The sequence below is a fragment of the Callorhinus ursinus genome, unplaced genomic scaffold (assembly GCF_003265705.2).
Source record: "Callorhinus ursinus isolate GAN/ISIS: 27379988/994484 unplaced genomic scaffold, GSC_fseal_2.0 scaffold71, whole genome shotgun sequence".
Classification (NCBI taxonomy): Eukaryota; Metazoa; Chordata; class Mammalia; order Carnivora; family Otariidae; genus Callorhinus; species Callorhinus ursinus.
In genome coordinates this window covers 1,365,154-1,383,556 of record NW_027397133.1, presented here as the reverse complement: position 1 = coordinate 1,383,556, position 18,403 = coordinate 1,365,154, and the positions used below count along the sequence as shown (strand labels likewise).

Below are 18,403 nucleotides of genomic sequence, written 5' to 3'. Positions count from 1 at the left end.
TCCCTGCTCTGCCTGGTTGTGCGATTCTCCTGCTGCCTGAGCAACGCTGAGTCCCAGATGACTGCTAGCTCAGAGATGAGGGCAGAGGGCAGAGGGCAGAGGGGCTGTGGGCCAGTGCACCACGTGGCAGGGGGATGGGAGGGCCAGATGTTGACACTGTGACCATCCCGTGACCTGATACGGGGCCCTGAAGGGCAGCTGACGTCCCTATTCTTTTGTGGACAGACTCTTTAAGCAGGAGATTTTCAGGTGGGTTTTCTCTCTCATTGAGAAACATCCCCTTCTGGAAAGCTCTATACACATCTGCTTTCAAGTAGGAAATGATCATCAGTCTGCTAATCTAGCCTGCGTCCCCTGAGCAGGCAAGAATCGGGGAGAATCAGAGCAAGTTCTTCCCCGACCCGGCCTCTGACCTCCCCGATGCCAAAGTAATGGTGGATGAGGGGCGCCTGGGTGGCTCAGATGGTTAAGTGTCTGCCTTTAGCTCAGGTCATGATCCCAGGGTCCTGGGATCGAGCCCCACACTGGGCTCCCTGGTTGGCGGGGAGCCTGCTTCTCCCTCTCCCTCTACTGTTCCCCCTGCTTGTGCTCTCTCACTCTCTCTTCAAATAAATAAATAAAATCCTTAAAAAAGAAAAAGTAATGGTGGATGATTCCAGATCCTCAAGAGCAAATCTTGGAGGTGAATGTATCCCTCTGTTCTGAATCCCTTCCAGTCTAGTCACTGACCACACACTGCTGGTTGAGCTGCCTCCAAAATCTCTCCACAAGCCCTCCCTTCCTCCAGCCATGGCCACTGCCCAGGCCTCACGCTCCCAGGGGCGGCGGCTGTGCTTGCCTCCTCCACCGTCTCTCTATCCAGGCTCTCTGCAAAGGCGCCTCCCCTCCCTGGGACCCTTGGTCTCCATCACAGCACCGTGCCTCCTCTCCAGTGTGTGGAGCACAACCCAAAGTTGTCTCATTTAATGCCTTCTCCTTCCACTTGACTGGAGGCTTCATTAGCTCAAGGACCTCAGTGTGTCTTGTTCATCAGGATCCTCCTTGCAGCATGAAGAGTGTCAAGATATGCCTGCTGAATATTTGTTTCCTACAAAGAAGGGTAAACGTATGGAAGAGGAAGGGTACATGGATGGGAGAATGAGCAGATGGATGAAAGGATGAAAGGTGGGTGGGAGGGTGGATGATGGAAAAGTATATGGAAGGATGGATGGGTGGATAAATGGATGGATGGATTGATATATGGATGGATGGCTGGATGGATAGATAAATGGATGGCTAAATAAATGGATGGGTGGATAAATGGAAGAATGGATGGATGGATGGATGGATGGATGGATGGATGGATGGATGGATGGATGGATGGACGGATGGATGGATAGAAGGATGGGTGGAAAGATGGGTGGGTGGATAAATGGATGGGTAGATGGGTGGCTTGTTGGATGAATGGAAGAATGGATGGATGGATGGATGGAAGGAAGGAAGGAAGGATGGATGGATATCTGCATGAAACTTTGGATAGATGGAGGAAAAAAGGTAAACTTTTCCAAAAGGAACTCCTTTTGCAGACACTCAACTCTCCAACTGCAGTGAAACAATTTATTACCAAAGGATAGTGGTGATAAGAGTAGCAGGACGGGTCCCCACTGAGGGGGTGGCTCACCCCCAACCACGAGTTTCAGGGTCTTCTCTGTCTACAACCCCAGTGGCTGGTGAGAGATGACAGCTGAAAGGCCGGGACAGTCGAACGGAGGAATTCACATTATCTGGAGCTTAACTGTGGGTTCCCCAATGCTAAGCAAGACTGATTCAAAGTGTTGCTTAAAGTAGCAGGTATGCACATTCAAGGGATCTTTCTAGAAGCATATCTGTGATACTACAGCAGGCCTTGAGTCACATTTCTTGTTTTGTTTTTTCTGTTTCAAACCTCGAGTCAAAAGTTCTGGAAGACAATAAAAATGGCTGTTAGTGTCCTATTCATTCAAGAAGCACCCATGAAGCCTCTACTGTGTGACAGGCACTTTCTAGAGACAGGCAATACTACCATAAACAAGAACCTTTGCTGGGCTTATGATTTAGAAGAGGGGGTAGAGGGGCGCCTGGGTGGCTCAGTCGTTAAGCGTCTGCCTTCGGCTCAGGTCATGATTCCAGGGTCCTGGGATCGAGCCCCGCATCAGGCTCCCTGCTCCGCGGGAAGCCTGCTTCTCCCTCTCCCACTCACCCTGCTTGTGTTCCCTCTCTCGCTGTGTCTCTCTGTCAAATAAATAAATAAAATCTTAAAAAAAAATAATTAAAAAAAAAAAAGAAGAGGGGGTAGAGACGCTACAAATTGAACACACGCTTCCCTCCTGAAGGGGATGGGGCTGTGCGGGAAACCGGTAATGTGATGAGAGGGGTTGGGGAGGTGCCTCCCTGGGGCAGTCAGGGAAGGCTCAGGTCTGAGAGTCAATAATGAGGAGCCAGTCATTCAAAGATGAAGGGGAAAAAAATGGGAATGGCAAGTGCAAAGGTCCTGAGGTGGGATCAAGCTTGGCCTGGTTTAGAATCTGAGGGGAGGACGGTGTGGCTGGCACAGAGTGGACTTGGGGGTGAGGGGAGGTAGGTAGGTCAGCCTCAAAGGCCAAGGCAAGGAGCTGCCATAAAGCTGAGGTGGGATAATCTTCCAGTTACTCCAGGTCACCAGGCCCTTTGAATAGCACCTCCTCATTAAGTTCCTAACTATGGCACAAACCTGCTACTGAGGGGACTTACTCAGTTTTAGACCCCAAACCACCATGATCCTGGGAAGGGGCTGTTAGGTATTTTTAGTTTTAGTTTTTTTTTTTTTTAAGATTTTATTTATTTGTTAGAGAGAGAGAGAGAGAGAGAGAGAGAGCACAAGCGGGGGGAGGGGCAGAAGGAGAGGGAGAAGCAGACTCCTCACGGAGCAGGGAGCTCGACACAGGACTCCATCCCAGGACCCTGGGATCATTATCTGAGCCGAAGGCAGACGCTTAACTGACTGAGCCACCCAGGTGCCCCTAAATAAAATCTTTAAAAATAAAATAAAATAAAATTTCCATTGCACCACGCAGACAGGAAGGTGCTGCAGGACCGGCCAGCACTGACATGAAGCCTGGAGTCTCGGTCGGTAAATATGGGTGGGGTCTCCGTGCGTGTGGCCATCGAGGGGCCGGCGGGATCGCAGACACAAGCCAGACAGAGGAGACCCGCCCTCACGGAGCTCACCACCAGTAGGCGACTATGCCAAGTGACTGTGCCGCTCTTGGCCACCCCCAGGGAGATCCCAGGAGAAGGGGGGAGGCAGAAACCCGGGGGAGATGGACCAGGGAGGCTGGCCACTGCCTGGAGGGACAGGATGAGTAGATGAGGGTTGTGGGACAGGGTGGGGGGCAGGCGGTCTCCTGGACAGCTGTCTGCTGAGCTGGAGAGAGGCAGCGGGCAAGCTGTGTGGGTGGAGAGGGCCATGCCGTCACTTTTGGAGAGTCTCTGTGGTGGCGGCCCACTGTAGATCATGGGGCATTGAGTGGTGTCCCCAGCCTCCACCCACTCGATGCCAGTAGCACCCTTTCCCCGGCCGTGACAACCAAAAGTGTCTCCAGACGCCCCCTGGGGTCAACATGGCCTCCATCTGAGAACCCCTGGCTTAGACAAACACTGAGCTCTGATTCCGGCCCCGGGGAAGCTTCACTTCAGAACCCGTCCACGCAGCCTTGCCGGAATTAACTGGTGAGTGAACTTAGTTTATGTAGTTTTGACCTCCCCCAAATTTCTGTACACCCTCCCAGGGGCTAACGGGAGTGCAAACAGGTACACGGCTCTGACAGAGAGTGATCCAGTTCTCTTTCAAAATAAGAACCCCCTCCACAGACACACACGCACACCCGAGTGAGGCCCGTGCACACAGGTGTTCAAGGCAACGTTGCTTTTGTAGAACAAGCACCCAGGAAACCAAGCAAACCAGCCCAGCCGCTGGTTATGAAGAGTAGCCTTCCACCCACAGGGGAATATGGTGCCGCCATAAACAAGGTCGTGGACCTTCTGTGTGGACAGGGAAGAGCTGGGTGTGGCACCGGGCACAGAGCCAGCGAGTTTTGTGATGGGGGCAGGGGACGAGGGGGTGGGGAGTCAACCCAAAGGAAAGCAGAGGCTGCAGGTGGATGGATGGATGGATACAGGGATAGAGAAACAGAGGGATGGAGAAAGAAAGACGGAGAGAGCGATGGTGTCTTGATTCTATTTTCCTGGCCCTGAATCCAGTCATGCCTAAAGCTTTCCCCTTGGAAGTTTCTTGCTACAAGAGCCAATCAATCCCCCTTTTCCTTAAAGCCAATTTGAGTTAGCTTCAAGCTACTTGCCATTCCCGAGGGCTGGAAGGTTCAAGAACCCTGCGGAAAAATCCAGCATTTAACTGGGAAGTTGGCCCTGGAGTAAATGGTGTCCGGGAAGCAGGGGTGGGGGCATGGGGGGGTGGGGTTCAGACTCACAAACTCCTCCTATCAGAACCCACCTATGGAACCATGTGGACGTCCACGGGGTCGTAGGCTGACACCCGCAGATCCCGCAGCAGCGCTTCTAGACTGTTCCTCAGCACGGTGTAGGGCGGCTTCTCGTCATACTGAAGGGCCATCACCACCTTCATGTACTCCTGCAGGGTCTCTATGGTCAAGACATCCCCCACCATGAGAGAGGCCTGAGAAGGGCCCCTAACCCAGAGCCTGGGGGGCTGTGCCCAGTCTCCGCCATGGTACCCATTTGCTCAGCGCTTCCTCTGTGCCTGGAACTGCCTCAGGCACTTCGATTAAATTTTTTTTTTAAAAAAACATCAAACATATGTAACAATAGAGTGGTATCCAGCACCAGTATACCCCATCACCCAGTTTCAACAACTACCATCTCACAGCCAATCTTGTTCATCAATACCCCCATCACTTCCCCCTCTGGCATTGGGGTAAAGCAAATCCCAGCTAATTATATCATTTTCCCTATAAATATTCAGTGGGTATTCCTAAAACAGGGGCCAGCAATCTTTCACTGTAAAGTGCCAGAGGGTGACAGTTATGGCTTTGTGTGTGGGGGGTGGGGGGTGGGGGGTGTCTGTGTGCCTAGAAGTAGCCACAGATGACATGTAAGCCGATGGGCACGGCTGTGAGTGAGGCAACACAGGTCTGTTTATGGACGCTGCAGGCTGATTTTAGGCAAGGTTCACGTACCATGAGATGTTCTTCTGATTTTTTCCCTCGGCTATTTAATTTTTTTAAAGATCTTATTTATTTATTTGAGAGAGAGAGTGAGAGCACACACAAGCAGAAGCAGGGGTGCTGGGGCAAGTGGGGGGAGGGGCAGAGGGAGAGGGAGAAGCAGACTCCCTGCTGAGTGCAAAGTCCCCCCCAGGGCTGGATCCCAGGACCCTGGGATCATGACCTGAGCCCAGCCGAAGGCAGATGCTTAACCTCAGCTATTTCAAAATGTAAAACAAATTAACCAAACAACCCTCCCCCCACCACAAAACAGGCAGTGGCGCCAGAGATACAGTTTAAAAGGGCTACTTTAAAAGATAAAGGTCCTCTTGTTTTTTTCCCCCTAAATAAATACAATAGCATTATCACACTTTTAAAAAGTGCCAATTATGATACTAACAACAACAGTCAATAAGAGCTTGCACCTGGGGACTACCTATTGCAGGCTGGGCTCTCAGTTAGAAAGTACATTTAATTAGGGTTGCGGCAGAAGCCAAGGCAGCGCCCCTGAGTGTTCAGGGCAACTTGGGAGGTGGGGGCTTCATGGGCCCCATTTTACTCAATGGGGAGGCTGAGGCTCAGAGGGGCATTTACCCACTGAAAGTCCCCTGGCCGGTAGCGCAGAGCGGAGTGGTGGTGGGGTGCAGAACCTTCTCCTCCCCCCACACCCCGTGACCAGCTTGGTTTAGAATGGCTGAGCCTCAGGGAACTAACCCAGGGGCTCATTCCTCATGGCCCAAGAACCCAGGGCTGGAGGGGAAAGTGACTTGAGCAGAGCCATGATCTGAACCCAGGATTTCAGGTAACTAAAAAAATGAGCCCTTACGGAGCTAGAAGGGACAAGCTACTTCTGTCTTTTCTGCCTCATGTTTAGAGAGCAATGTGGAAGTTCTACAGAAGGGTCACTAGGAAAAAAAAAAAAAGGAAGAGTCTAAATTTCCAGTCATGGGGATTGGCTTTTTTTTTTTTTAAGATTTTATTTATTTATTTATTTGAGAGAAAGAATGAGAGAGAGAGAGAACACATGAGAGGGGGGAGGGTCAGAGGGAGAAGCAGACTCCCTGCTGAGCAGGGAGCCCGATGCGGGACTCGATCCCGGGACTCCAGGATCATGACCCGAGCCGAAGGCAGTCGCCTAACCAACTGAGCCACCCAGGCGCCCGGGGATTGGCTTTAAAAATGATGGTTTTGGTGGGGCGCCTGGGTGGCTCAGCCGTTAGGCGTCTGCCTTCTGCTTGGGTCATGATCCCGGGGTCCTGGGATCGAGCCCCGCATCGGGCTCCCTGCTCGGCGGGAAGCCTGCTTCTCCCTCTCCCACTCCCTCTGCTTGTGTTCCCTCTCTCGCTGTCTCTCTCTGTCAAATAAATAAAATCTTTAAAAAAAATAAAAATGATGGTTTTGGGTCACCTGGGTGGCTCAGTTGGTTAGGCGTCTGCCTTCAGCTCGGGGCATGGTCCTGGGGTCCTGGGATCGAGTCCCGCATTGGGCTCCCTGCTCAGCGGGGAGTCTGCTTGTCCTTCTCCCACTGTCTGCCGCTCCCTGCCTATGCTCTTTCTGTGTGTCCAATAAATAAATAAAATCTTAAAAAAAAATGATGGTTTAGCCAAATCATGGATATTGTGTGGCTATTTAAAAAAAAAAAAAAGGTTGCGGTGGATCTAGGAGTAAGAACACAGAAAAGCCAGTGTCAATTAATGAAAACAAGATGTTGACCAAAATGTATGTAAGGCGAGCCTATTTTCATTTTTAAAAATAATAGTTTTGTGGGGCGCTCCGTTGGTTAAGCGTCTGCCTTCGGCTCAGGTCATGATCCTGGGGTCCTGGGATGGAGCCCCGGATCAGGCTCCCTGCTTGGCAGGGAGTCTGCTTCCCCCAGTCCCTCTGCTGCTCCCTCCTGCTTGCGCCCCCCACCCTCTCTCAAATAAATAAATAAATAAAATCTTTAAAAAAATAGTTTTGTAAAAACAATGGTTCTGTAAGACAAAGCCAGGTGTGCACGTATTTATCTGTGTTTGCTTCATACATAGAGGAAGCCCCGGCAGCAGCTTGCAGAGGTGCAGCACCTCCCATCTCTGCCCCGTGTCCCTTTGCCATGTCTGCTGCTTCTCCCATATCACGGGGTGGAGCTACTTGGCCACCTCTAGAGTCTGGGACGGCCTTGGTGACTTGTTTGAACATGGCAGAGTGATTTCTGGGCCTCTTCTGCTCTGCAGAAAGCTGCCTCTGACAGAGTTTTGAGGAGAAGCCTAGAGCTGAGGCCTCCCAGACCTGCCAGTGACAAGCCAGCTCCAATGGCCAGACAGGAGAGAGGAGCACTGAACAAGCCCGCCCCGGTCGAGCTGCCGAATGGTGGCATCAGCATGCATTCCCCTGCCCCGTGGGACCAGGAAAAGAAGCACCTGACAGAACCTGGCCCGTATTGCTATCCCAAAGAAATTTTCGTAGAGAAATACAATATTGTGTGTGGCTGTGTGTGGCTGTGTGTGTGTGTGTGTGTGTGTGTGTGTGTGTGTGTGTGTGTTGTTCTTCAGAGACACTTCTGGATTTTGGGGGGAAGATTTTGGTTTTTCTAGAAGAGCACAGATGCACATACAATTTGGAGAGGCAACTCCAGGATGGACCCCAAGCCACCTGTCCCCACCATGGCCCCCAACTGTTCCGTTGCCCTGCAGGACATACCTGAGGGACAGATCCAGCGACTGCACTGTCTCACGAGGGTCTCCGGGTTGTCAAGAAACCTGACGGGACAGAGGTGTATGCAAGAGGTCTTTTAGGGAAGGGAAAGCAAACTTTTAAAGCAGAATGTCTAGCAGATGTACCATAGACTCCTGTTATTTGTGGTAGTTATGCCCTATAGTGGGGCTGCCAACACCCAATCAGTGAATGCTTTTAGGGGAAACGCAGCATCAGGTTCCTGCAAGGTTCTGGTTACAATGTTTTCCTTGTGACTTCAACTGATCCCTACTTAACTTTGTCTTACGTGTGTTTGTGTTTAAAGATACCTTGCTTAATATATTGTTAATTTACTCACATTGAACTCACAGCCAGCAGGACTATAACTCGTGCCTGAAGGATGCCCACCTAACACACCTGTTTTCTCTGTAAGGCACATCCCAGCCTTCTTACACTTTAGGAACACTAGACAGCTCTTCAGCACCAGGTGCGGGACCATTTTAAAGGGCAAAATCACCAACGAAAAGCACAGAAACCTGGCATTAAATGGACCGCATAAAGGACCCTTATTTATAGGGTGAGATTCAAAATGAGAAGGCAGAGCATCACCTTTTTTGACCTCAGCTGGGATTGTGTGCATCAGACAACTCAAAATTTTCTCTACTCTGCGTGTGTCTGAGAATGATCTGGAAAGCACCGTGAGTGCAGAATCTGCGGTTACAAATACCTTTCGGCGAACAGGCAAATTCACAAATACGGAAGTTGTGAATCATGAGGATCGATTATCCTCCTCTTTATAAATGCGCACATGTATTTGTACACACACACACACGCACACGCACACGCGCATGCACACGCAAAACCTCTTGGCCCACTCAAGAAAAAACAGACATTCATCTACTTCCTTTGTTCCGTCCTCACAGTCCTGGCCCACTGTGTCTTCTCTGGCCTGGACCCCCAGCATGGCTCCCCACTATCCACACAGTGCTTGGGTGCTGTCCGTGTCTCCCCCTGCCACAGCCCAGAAGTCCCTAAGCTCCACCCTCCTGCTCCCTGACCCTCTCTGTCCACTTCAGGCCTCATCCTCTCTCTCTCTGGAGCTCAGCCTCTTCCCCAGCTTCCCGTGCATCCCCCACATGGCGCTGGAGTTTCTATGCCCAGAACTGACTCTGCCCCTTCCTGCTCACAGCCCTCAGGGGACTCCCCAGTGCCCTGGGGGAAAACCCCTAGCATGCAGTGCTGCCAGGCCCTCTGGCCTTGCCGCTCTGACTTCCTCCTTTCATCTCATGCTCCGGTCACACCAAACCCTCTCAGGTCCCCTAACTAGGTCCAGCATCCACCCACGTCTCTTGGCCTTGGCACATACTGTTCCCTGGACAGTCTTCCCCCATCTTGGCCCCCAGCAGGTGACTGCTCTCCCTTCTGGACACTGCTCAAGGGCTGGTCTCCTGGAAGCCTCCCCATAACCCCTCCAGACAGAGAAAGAGATCCTTCCCGGGTGCCTGGGCACTGTGTGCATAGTCCCTGGATGCCCTAAGGCAATTGTCAAAAGACACAGGAAGGGCCATGCAGGTCTGACCCTCATCTCTCCCGGCAGCCTCAGGATATGTGTGGCGAATGGCTGAGTGATGGCACCAAAGAGCTGTGGCCCTCGAATGCCTTAAATTGCACGAGTAACTCTACCACTGGCTGTTGGTGTCTGTGGAACCTCCCTGCCAACCTGCAGCCTTAAGAGCGGGGACCAAATCCCACCGGCACCTGGGCTTTCGCAGAGGGGATTTGCACACCAGAAAGCCCTGGAGAACCAAAATGTCTCTCCTGTTTCTTTTATTCATTCATTCCATTGCGAACTAGAATGTACAAAAAATGAATAAATGTTGAGTGAATGGAAAAAGGCCATGCACACCAGGAGGACGCCCTAGAGGACAAGTTAGGGTTCCAGAAAATGTGCATGTGGCAACAATGCCCCTCGTAGTCTTTTGTGTTAGTGCACTCGAGGCTGGGCGCAGTGTCTATAATGAGCTCATCACCACCAACCCCATCCCCCTGTGGAGCATCTTGATGTTTCGGACCTTCCCTCTGTGGTTGTGATTGGGAGCCGGGGCTCAGGGAATGAACCGTTATCTGAAGTCATCTATTTTTAAAATTATTACTAGGACCTATCTTATTTACTCTGCACTAATTTGGTGAGTGCAGAGCCTCTTAGGGAAGCACGTCCCACTCACTGATGATCTCTTGTGAAGTGAAGGTGGCAGAGATGTGAAAAGGGGGATAGGGCTGTTCTTAGGAATTAGAGGACGCAGTGGAAGGAGGATTCAACCCAGTGAAGCCTCGAGGGGTGATTTCACCGATGACAAGTGGTGCCCTCCGCTAATTCACATCTGGGTCTTCAGCATTTCCTAGCACAAGGACCGGCACATAAATGCCCTCGGGAAACAGATTCTGGATGAATGAGTAGTTCATGTACGTGCTATCCTATCTGCGTAGACATCCTGCCTCCCTTGCCTGTCTGGGAAAGCCCTCTGCCCTGTACACACTGGGTCAGGCATCTCTTGGGTAAAGGCACCCAGTGGCCTGAGGCCGGGTGACCTGCCTCCCCTCTGCTCCCACGGTGCTCCTGGGGCTGCCTCCACCCTCATGGGCAGCACCTGCTTCCTGCCCAGGCGTCTCCTCCCAGCCTGGGAACTCCCCAAGGCCGGGGCCGCATCTGCCTGACCTGTGTGTCCACATGGAAGCCTGGGCCGGTGAATGAAGGCTCACGCATGCTTTCCTTGTTCATTCGTTCCGCAACTATTCCGTGAGCACCCACCATGTGCCAAGTGCTGTGCTGTGAGCAACACAGTGAGGGGGAGAGCTGCTGCGGTCCCTGCCCGCACAGAAATTTGGCTGAAGGTGGCACCGTGGAGGGGTCTCTACCTGCTGTCCACTGTCACTTCTCCCCTTTAAGGGCACAATCCCAAGGGTCAGCAGCCCCAGGCCAGAGATGTTTCCTAGCCCCCACTGCAGCTTGGGGTGACCATGTGACCAAGAGACGCATGCCATTCCCAGTCCTGCCCTCCAAAAGCAACGAGAGACGGGGGTGGCAGAGCTAGCCCCACAGGAGGATATATGCATGTTGAAGCGGCCAAGGCTCTGTTCCCGAGAGGGAAGTAAACATCTACCTCGTCTGAGCCACCGCGGTTTAGGATCTCCTTGTAAGAGCAGTTCAGCTTTGTCCTTAATACAACGGAAGTGCGTGAAGGAGCCGTTCACAGGCTTCGGGCACATTTAATGCTTTAGCAGTTGGGCCATACGCTCCTACTGCCACTGTTACCAATTCTCTGACTCCTTTTTACCTGGCTTCGCTTCAAAAATGGAGAGCTACTGGAAAACTAGAAAGATAGTGCAAAAATAAATTCTGAGGAAATAGGGCAATGGGCTCATGTTCTGGTGGGTTCTGAGGCTGGCTTCTGAGGCAGGGGTTGCTTGTGGAAGCCTGGAAGCCCAGGGCCTCTCTCTGTGTGTCTCTCCCTCCCTCTGCAGAGAGGTCAAGGGTCAAGGGCATGTCAGCGCCAAAGTGAGACATCCTCCTTGCCTTACTGCCCATCTGGAGGCGACTCACCTGTCACCATTGCCCGGAGACCTGCCCCGGCCATTAACTCTAAAGGAGTGGTGTGTGGCCACACCCTGACAGTCCTCTTGGTGGGCACCCAGGGCTCTGGCCCGACGGTCCCAACCAGTCTGGCCTGTGACATGCTCTGTTTCACTCTTTGTCCCTTTACTGTCACCTCCACTAGGATATGAGTTCCCAGAGGGCATTTGTCTCAGTTATTCCCGTAACCCCAGGGACTAGACCGCGGCGTGGTGCATAATAAGTGTTCAGTGAGTATCTGATGAGTGAAGGAAGGCTGCATCTGAATGCCACCAATCCATCTGTGATAAGCCTCCCACACAGCTACGAGGTGAAAGAGCCTTCTCTGGAGTCAAATGGCCTGGCTGTGAGTCTAAGGACCTCTCCTTAGTGGCTGTGCGACCTGGGCTGAGTCTCTCTGTGCCTCAGTCATAAGAGCATTTATCTCAGAACTGGTCGGAGGATGACACAGGAAGCACTTGGCACAGTGCCTGGCACAGACAAATGTATGATAAACACTGGCCTCAAACAGGTCATTATGAGCAAGCCAGTGTGATGGGGGCAGGTCCCTGCCTCTGAGCACCACAGGCAGGAAACCTGAGGCCCTCCCCTGGGGAGTGACTGAGCAGAAATCTGAAGGAGGAGATTCAGGGCATGGTACCATTTGTGCCAACCAAATACACACCCAACAGCAACATCACAGATTTTTCGAGATCTAGATACATCCAAACAAACAAATCCAGGAGCAGTATTTGGAGGCACTGAACTAGCAACTTAGCTAAAGTTAGAAAATACAGCACTAAGTGAAAGGAAGCAAGAAACAGAATGAAATTTAGAGCTCAGTACTATTTATGCAAATTAAATACACTCATCATAGATTATTCAAGGTCACAAACATGTCTATACAACTCATTGAAAAGCAGGAATCAGAAGCAGTAAACGCAATGCACGTGTAACGATGCGGCTAAAGTTGAAGAACACGGTGCTGAGTGAAAAATGCCAGAAACAAATGACATTTAGAGCAGAATAGTATTTATGCAGGTCAAACGCACATAGTGCCGCCACTACCACACGAGTTAAGGATACAGATATACTTAAGTAAATGTATTAGTAGAACATATGTTGAGTACGATCGAGTGGGTGTCCATGGTTGAGACAAGATGGTGGGGGGTTATAAAAGGGAAAAATACAACGAGAGAGAGGCTCAGCATGAACCAGCGACACGGCACACAGAGAACTGAGAAGCACGAGGGACTCGATGCCGTTCCCTGGAGTTTTCCCTCCTCCCACCAGGCACACTTTCCCTGGATAATCCCATTCTCTCCCAGGGCTTCTGCTGACGACTCCTGAGATAGCAATGAGGTCTGAGTCTCTGTTTAGACTTCATTCCTGCACTTCACACATGGATGGCCAACCATCTGCTAGATGGGCCCTCTGGATGACTCCTGGGCAACTCTCACCCCCACCCCCACAGCTGTAGCAGATCTTGAATCCCAACCTCCCGCAGGGCTTCCCTCGTCCCGGCTGTCTACTGTCCTTGGTGCTGAAGACCAAAGTGGCCGTGTGCACTTCCCTCCCAGCCCTGCTGCCTGCTGTCTTTGGTGCTGAATGTCTCTCCAGGGCCAGCTAGTCTCCCGCTGTCCTTGGTACTGAATGTCTAAACCAGAGCTAGCAGGATCGAGTGGTTTTACAAGCAGAGGGCAGGGACAGGAAGTGTGGACTCGGGTGGCCAGTGTTGCCACATGCTGAAGCAGGGCCCAGGCTTCACTGCCCAGGTTGCCCACTTGTCTGTGAAGGAATGAATGAGTCATGGTGTCCTGTGCACCATGAGAATTTTCTACAGGTCAGGCTCTGTGCTGAGTGCTACGTACCTGACTCCCCTGAGGTAGGTGCTAATAAGATGTCATCCCAGAGAGAACACCGAGACTTGTGGAGGTTATTAGGCTGCCCACCCAACACACTGCAGTGGTGGGGTCGGAATCTGACCCCAGGCAGCGTGACTCCAGAGTCCACGCTTGTCTGGTGGAACGGATGCTACGGGACACACCTGAGTACTGCAGAGGCCTTGGCTCTGCTGGACGCCGCCTCCCTCTTTTTGTTCCCTGCTCGGTTCTGAGCTCCTGCCCCACTTTCGGGGGTGCTGGGCCAGTGCTGGGTTCTGCTGACCCCCCGACTCACTTCTGTTTCAGCTTCATGATATTCTCGATGTTGGGAAGGCAGTTTGTCCAAGGCAGGGTCCCACAGAGCCACTTCAGCAAACAGTAGCCCAGGGTCTGGAGGTCACCGCGGCGGGAAGGCCCTGGGGAGGGAGGGCGAGAGGTGGCAGCTCAATCCGAATGCTCCATGCACCGACACCTCCACTCCTTTTCTCTGACTCAATGCACTCAACCATCCATGCGCACAGGCTCTCGTCTGTTCATTCACTTTTCATTCACCTGCTCTTGTGCTCTCATGAGTCTCTCAATTACTCTCGTTCACTCTCTCGGCTGTCCTTACCTCCCTGCTTTCACTAGCTTACTCCCTCGTCTAGTTGTCTTTCATTCATGCACTCATTCATTCAGTGGGTCCTCGGAGCTCTGTGCACCAGACCCCATTCCACATTCTTAAATCCCAGGCAAGAATTTGGTTGGCTCCTAACCAGTCTAACCCTTGACAGTCTAATGGAGACAAAGTATGGTGTGGGATTACCTGAGCTACAGAGGAGGCTTGAGGGAGCCCAGAAGGATGGACACCGAATGCAGCCTCAATAGAGGAGAGTAAAAGAGACTGTGGGATTTTTTTTATGCTTCCTAAACGGCATGATTTACACAACCATTTGTGTAAGCATATAACAAGGACCAAGAGTTGATTGTGCCGGACCTTCTGCTCCTCAATGCTGGAGGCACAGGCACCACCCCTTTCCTGGGGGAGCTCAGTCTGGTGGGAGGACATGGGTAGACACGTGGATGGCCATGACATCAAGGGATTTGGGAAAGAGGCTCAGCCTCAAGGAATCTTCTCCTTGAAGTACTCTCTTCATACTTACTCTGCACACTTTCCTTGGATAATCTCATTCCTCTCCCAGGGCTTCAGCTGACAACTCCCGAGATACTGCTGATATGTGGGTCTCCATCCAGACTTTCTCCTGTGCTCCAGGCATGGACAGCCTCTCCTGAATGACTCTTGGGCAACTCTCACGGGTTCCAAGTCTAAACCAGACCTTGAATCTGACCCCTGGACCTGTGGAACCTCCTTGTGTCCAGCTGCTTGCTGTCCTTGGTGCTGAATGGCTGCCCTACAACTCCCTAATGCAGGCTGTCCATGCTTTTGAATCCCTATTCTAGCTTGCTTAGCGTGATTCCTGTGTCTGGCTACCTGCTGTCTGTGGTTATGAAAACCTCGAGCTGCCCTTGTATGAGAAGCATGTCTCCATGGTCCTGAATCCCTTCTCCGGACTCTTACCACATCCCTTGTGCAGGTCAAGGCTAATGAACTCAAGATCCCCCTCATGTGGGCTCCTGCTGCCTTCCACGTACGCCACGTGTTTGCCGCCGGGGGCATAGCGGAAGGCGAAGCCGTAGCCTGCCAGCATCACCTGTGTGGACATGGGGAGAAGCCATATAGTTTGGAGGTTAGGAGCTTGGACTCCAGAGTCAGAGAAGTCAATCATGGGTGCAATGTGAAACAACTGAACGCCAAACAGTACAGAAGGGTGTGAAGTGAAAAGAACCAAACCAACCACCTCCAGCCCCCAACCCATCACTCATTAGTAACCACTAATAATACTAATTTCTTATGCCGTGTTTCAATCAACTTCCTTTGAATAACTGGTAAACACAGATGGATGCAGAGTGGGCTCTAGTTTTCTTTTTTTCGTTAAAGATTTTTATTTATTTATTTGACAGAGACACAGCGAGAGAGGGAACACAAGCAGGGGGAGTGGGAGAGGGAGAAGCAGGCTTCCTGTTGAGCAGGGAGCCCGATGCGGGGCTCGATCCCAGGACCCTGGGACCATGACCTGAGCCGAAGGCAGACGCTCAACGACTGGGGCGCCTGGGTGGCGCCCTGAACTTTAATAGTGGTTCCAGGCATTAACATTTGGAGCCAGACAGACCTGGTTCAAGCCATGTCTGAAGCCAATGAAGTTCTGGATTTTCCCACTCAATGGGCTAGTAATTTGCAATACCCCCTTAAACATTTTTTTTAAAAGCCATGTTAAATTGGGCTTCTGTCATTTGCAACTAATAAAGTAATTAGAATTTACTTTAAAACATTATAAGGGGCGCCTGGGTGGCTCAGTCGTTAAGTGTCTGCCTTCGGCTCGGGTCATGATCCCAGGGTCCTGGGATCGAGCCCCGCATCGGGCTCCCTGCTCCGCGGGAAGCCTGCTTCTCCCTCTCCCACTCCCCCTGCTTGTGTTCCCTCTCGTTATGTCTCTCTCTGTCAAGTAAATAAATAAAATCTTAAAAAAAAATAAAAATTAAAATTAAAATTTTGACTGCTATATCCAAATGACCTTCCAGAAAGGTTGGCCAATTCACACTTCGAACAGCATATAAAGAATTTCCGTTTCCTTACATCCTTATCAGCAATAGAGACCATTCTTTTTTGTCCACCCCTAAAATAGGAAGTTTTAATTTTTTGTTTCTATGATTACCGACATTATTTAGCGAGGCTGAGCATCTTTTCACATATTTAACCTGTGGATTTCTTTTTCTATGAACTGCTTTTCCTAATCTTTGTCCATTTTTCTACTAAGTTGTTTATCTCTTCTTATTCATTCAAAGGAGCCTTTTACATATGATGGATAGCAATCCTTTGCGGTAAGCATTGTGAGTTACATGGAGGTTTTGAGGCAGATGAGATCCTGGGCCCAGAGAGTCCCTAGGGTGGAAGGGACTTGGCTATTACCTGGCTCAGGTCCCCTGGATTCACAAAGATGTTCTCAGCTGTCACATTTCCATGGACATACTCATTCTCATGGAGGAACTCCAGGGCATCCAGCTGGGGGAAGAAAGCAAACATTTCCATGATGACAAACAGAAAGAGGCTCTGAGGCAAAGCCCAGTGAAGGAACCTCCAAGTTAAGCCTGGGGTCAGGAGGTACTACTTGTGATTGGAGGGGAGAAAGGTGTTTAAACCTTACTAATTCTGCGTGAAGCAGTAGGAAGCCCACTCTTGACGACATACCTAAGCATGTCTTCTAATTAGACTTCTGAAAAATCAGCATTAAAGGTAATACTGGTTTTCCATGTATCTCTTTTACCTATTTCTCAGTTGACTGCAAACTCAGGAGGGGAAGATGTCGGTTACTTATTGCCACGCTGTACCCCCCAAACCCAAAAAGCAAAACCCAACACCCACCTATACTAAAGACTTCTCATTTCTCCCAAAGAGCAGAAATATGTTTAGTTAAGCAATTTGTATTTCTTATCCCTAGCTCTGACTTCTCCACTGAGCTCCAGACTCATACACTGAACTGCCTGGGTTTAGTTATATCCTGAATATATCCCCAGGCCCACCTTGACCCCAAGGCTTACCTATCCACTAGGTTCTACTTGTTCTATAAACTCTCCGTCCCCACAGCCCATCTCCTCAGGACCATCCTCTCGTGCCGACCTCACCTGGCCTCCTTATCACACCCTCCAGTCCATCTACATGTGCCCCTGGGGTCTTTCTGTACCCAGAGCTGACCCTGCCTTTCCTCTGCTCCCAATCCTCCCGTGGCTCCCCAGTGCCCTCAGGACAGAGTCCTCAGCTTGGTGTTCTGTGTGATTGGTCACTATTGACCTTTCCATGCCAACCCTACCTTACCCTTTCTCCCCACACACGTCAGCACAGAGACCTTCAGGACACACCTAATAGGTCACTTCCTGGCCACGCCCGGGTCTCCAGCTATTTAAATCGGGTCCTCATATCCTCCGTCATAGCAAAGGGATATTTCTATTCAGAGAACTTTCACAGCTTGTGAAACTGTTTAATACCATCCTCTCCCACTAGACATAAAAACCATTACTCCCGGCCCCTGGGACAGTGTCTGACACCCAGCAGCAACCTGATAAATATTTAATGAAAGGATGGATGGGGGCGCCTGGGTGGCTCAGTCGTTAAGCGTCTGCCTTCGGCTCAGGTCATGATCCCAGGGTCCTGGGATCGAGCCCCGCATCGGGCTCCCTGCTCCGCGGGAAGCCTGCTTCTCCCTCTCCCACTCCCCCTGCTTGTGTTCCCTCTCTCGCTGTGTCTCTGTCAAATAAATAAATAAAAAATCTTAAAAAAAAAAAGGATGGATGGACAAGGGAATAAATCAATGAACACATGCCTTATGCTCCCCTCTCCTATATACACCTTTACCTAAGCTGTAACCTTGGCCGGGGATATTCTCTCCGCGTATCTCCACTCCCACTCCACCCAGTACCTTGCTATTTCTCACTCATCGCTTAGAAACAACCTCTACCAGGAAGCCCAATGGAGCCCCTCATTTTGAGGCAGGGGCCCCTTCCTCCAACTCCCACATGGGAATGTTTATCTCTCTGGCTCTAATGGCCTAGTGTGCACCTGTTCCAGTCAAGTGCTAGCCCCCAGTGTCCAGGAGAGGGAGGCACGGGCTGAATGTGTCAATGAACAAGCCGACTGATAATTTAGGATCCAGTTCACCATCCCCTGGACGGGAGCCAGCAGCTTCTAGGTACATACCAGTCGGCAGGCCATCTGGAACACAGACTTTACCGACATTACATGCTTTGGGTTGTCATCCAGGGCCGACTGAAGGCTCCTCCCCAGCATGGGAAACACCAAGAACCTGGAAGATAGGAGCGTCCCAGGAGGTGGGAGAGATGACCACGGGAAGGGGCAGAATATAGGCCATCGAGGCTGGACCCTGGCTGGGTGGCTCTAAGGTCCCAGT

General features: G+C 51.1%; 1 protein-coding gene across 5 annotated transcripts in view; it reads right to left on the bottom strand.

Moving 5' to 3' along the window:
• Positions 1-1,582: 1,582 nt before the first annotated feature.
• VRK3 (VRK serine/threonine kinase 3) overlaps positions 1,583-18,403 on the bottom strand; it is a 33,121-nt gene continuing 16,300 nt past the window's right edge. For 4 of the 5 annotated variants that reach the window (XM_025850013.2, XM_025850014.2, XM_073886443.1 and 1 more), the window contains 7 exons: positions 18,193-18,298; positions 16,411-16,503; positions 14,962-15,094; positions 13,699-13,819; positions 7,917-7,975; positions 4,508-4,656; positions 1,583-1,939 (listed from right to left, as the gene is read on the bottom strand). In XM_025850013.2, coding sequence (XP_025705798.1) covers positions 4,508-4,656; positions 7,917-7,975; positions 13,699-13,819; positions 14,962-15,094; positions 16,411-16,503; positions 18,193-18,298 — 661 coding nt within the window. In that variant the 3' untranslated portion in view covers positions 1,583-1,939. The remainder of the gene's footprint in view (positions 1,940-4,507; positions 4,657-7,916; positions 7,976-13,698; positions 13,820-14,961; positions 15,095-16,410; positions 16,504-18,192; positions 18,299-18,403) is intronic. The other variant, XM_025850015.2, reaches the window with a different exon arrangement.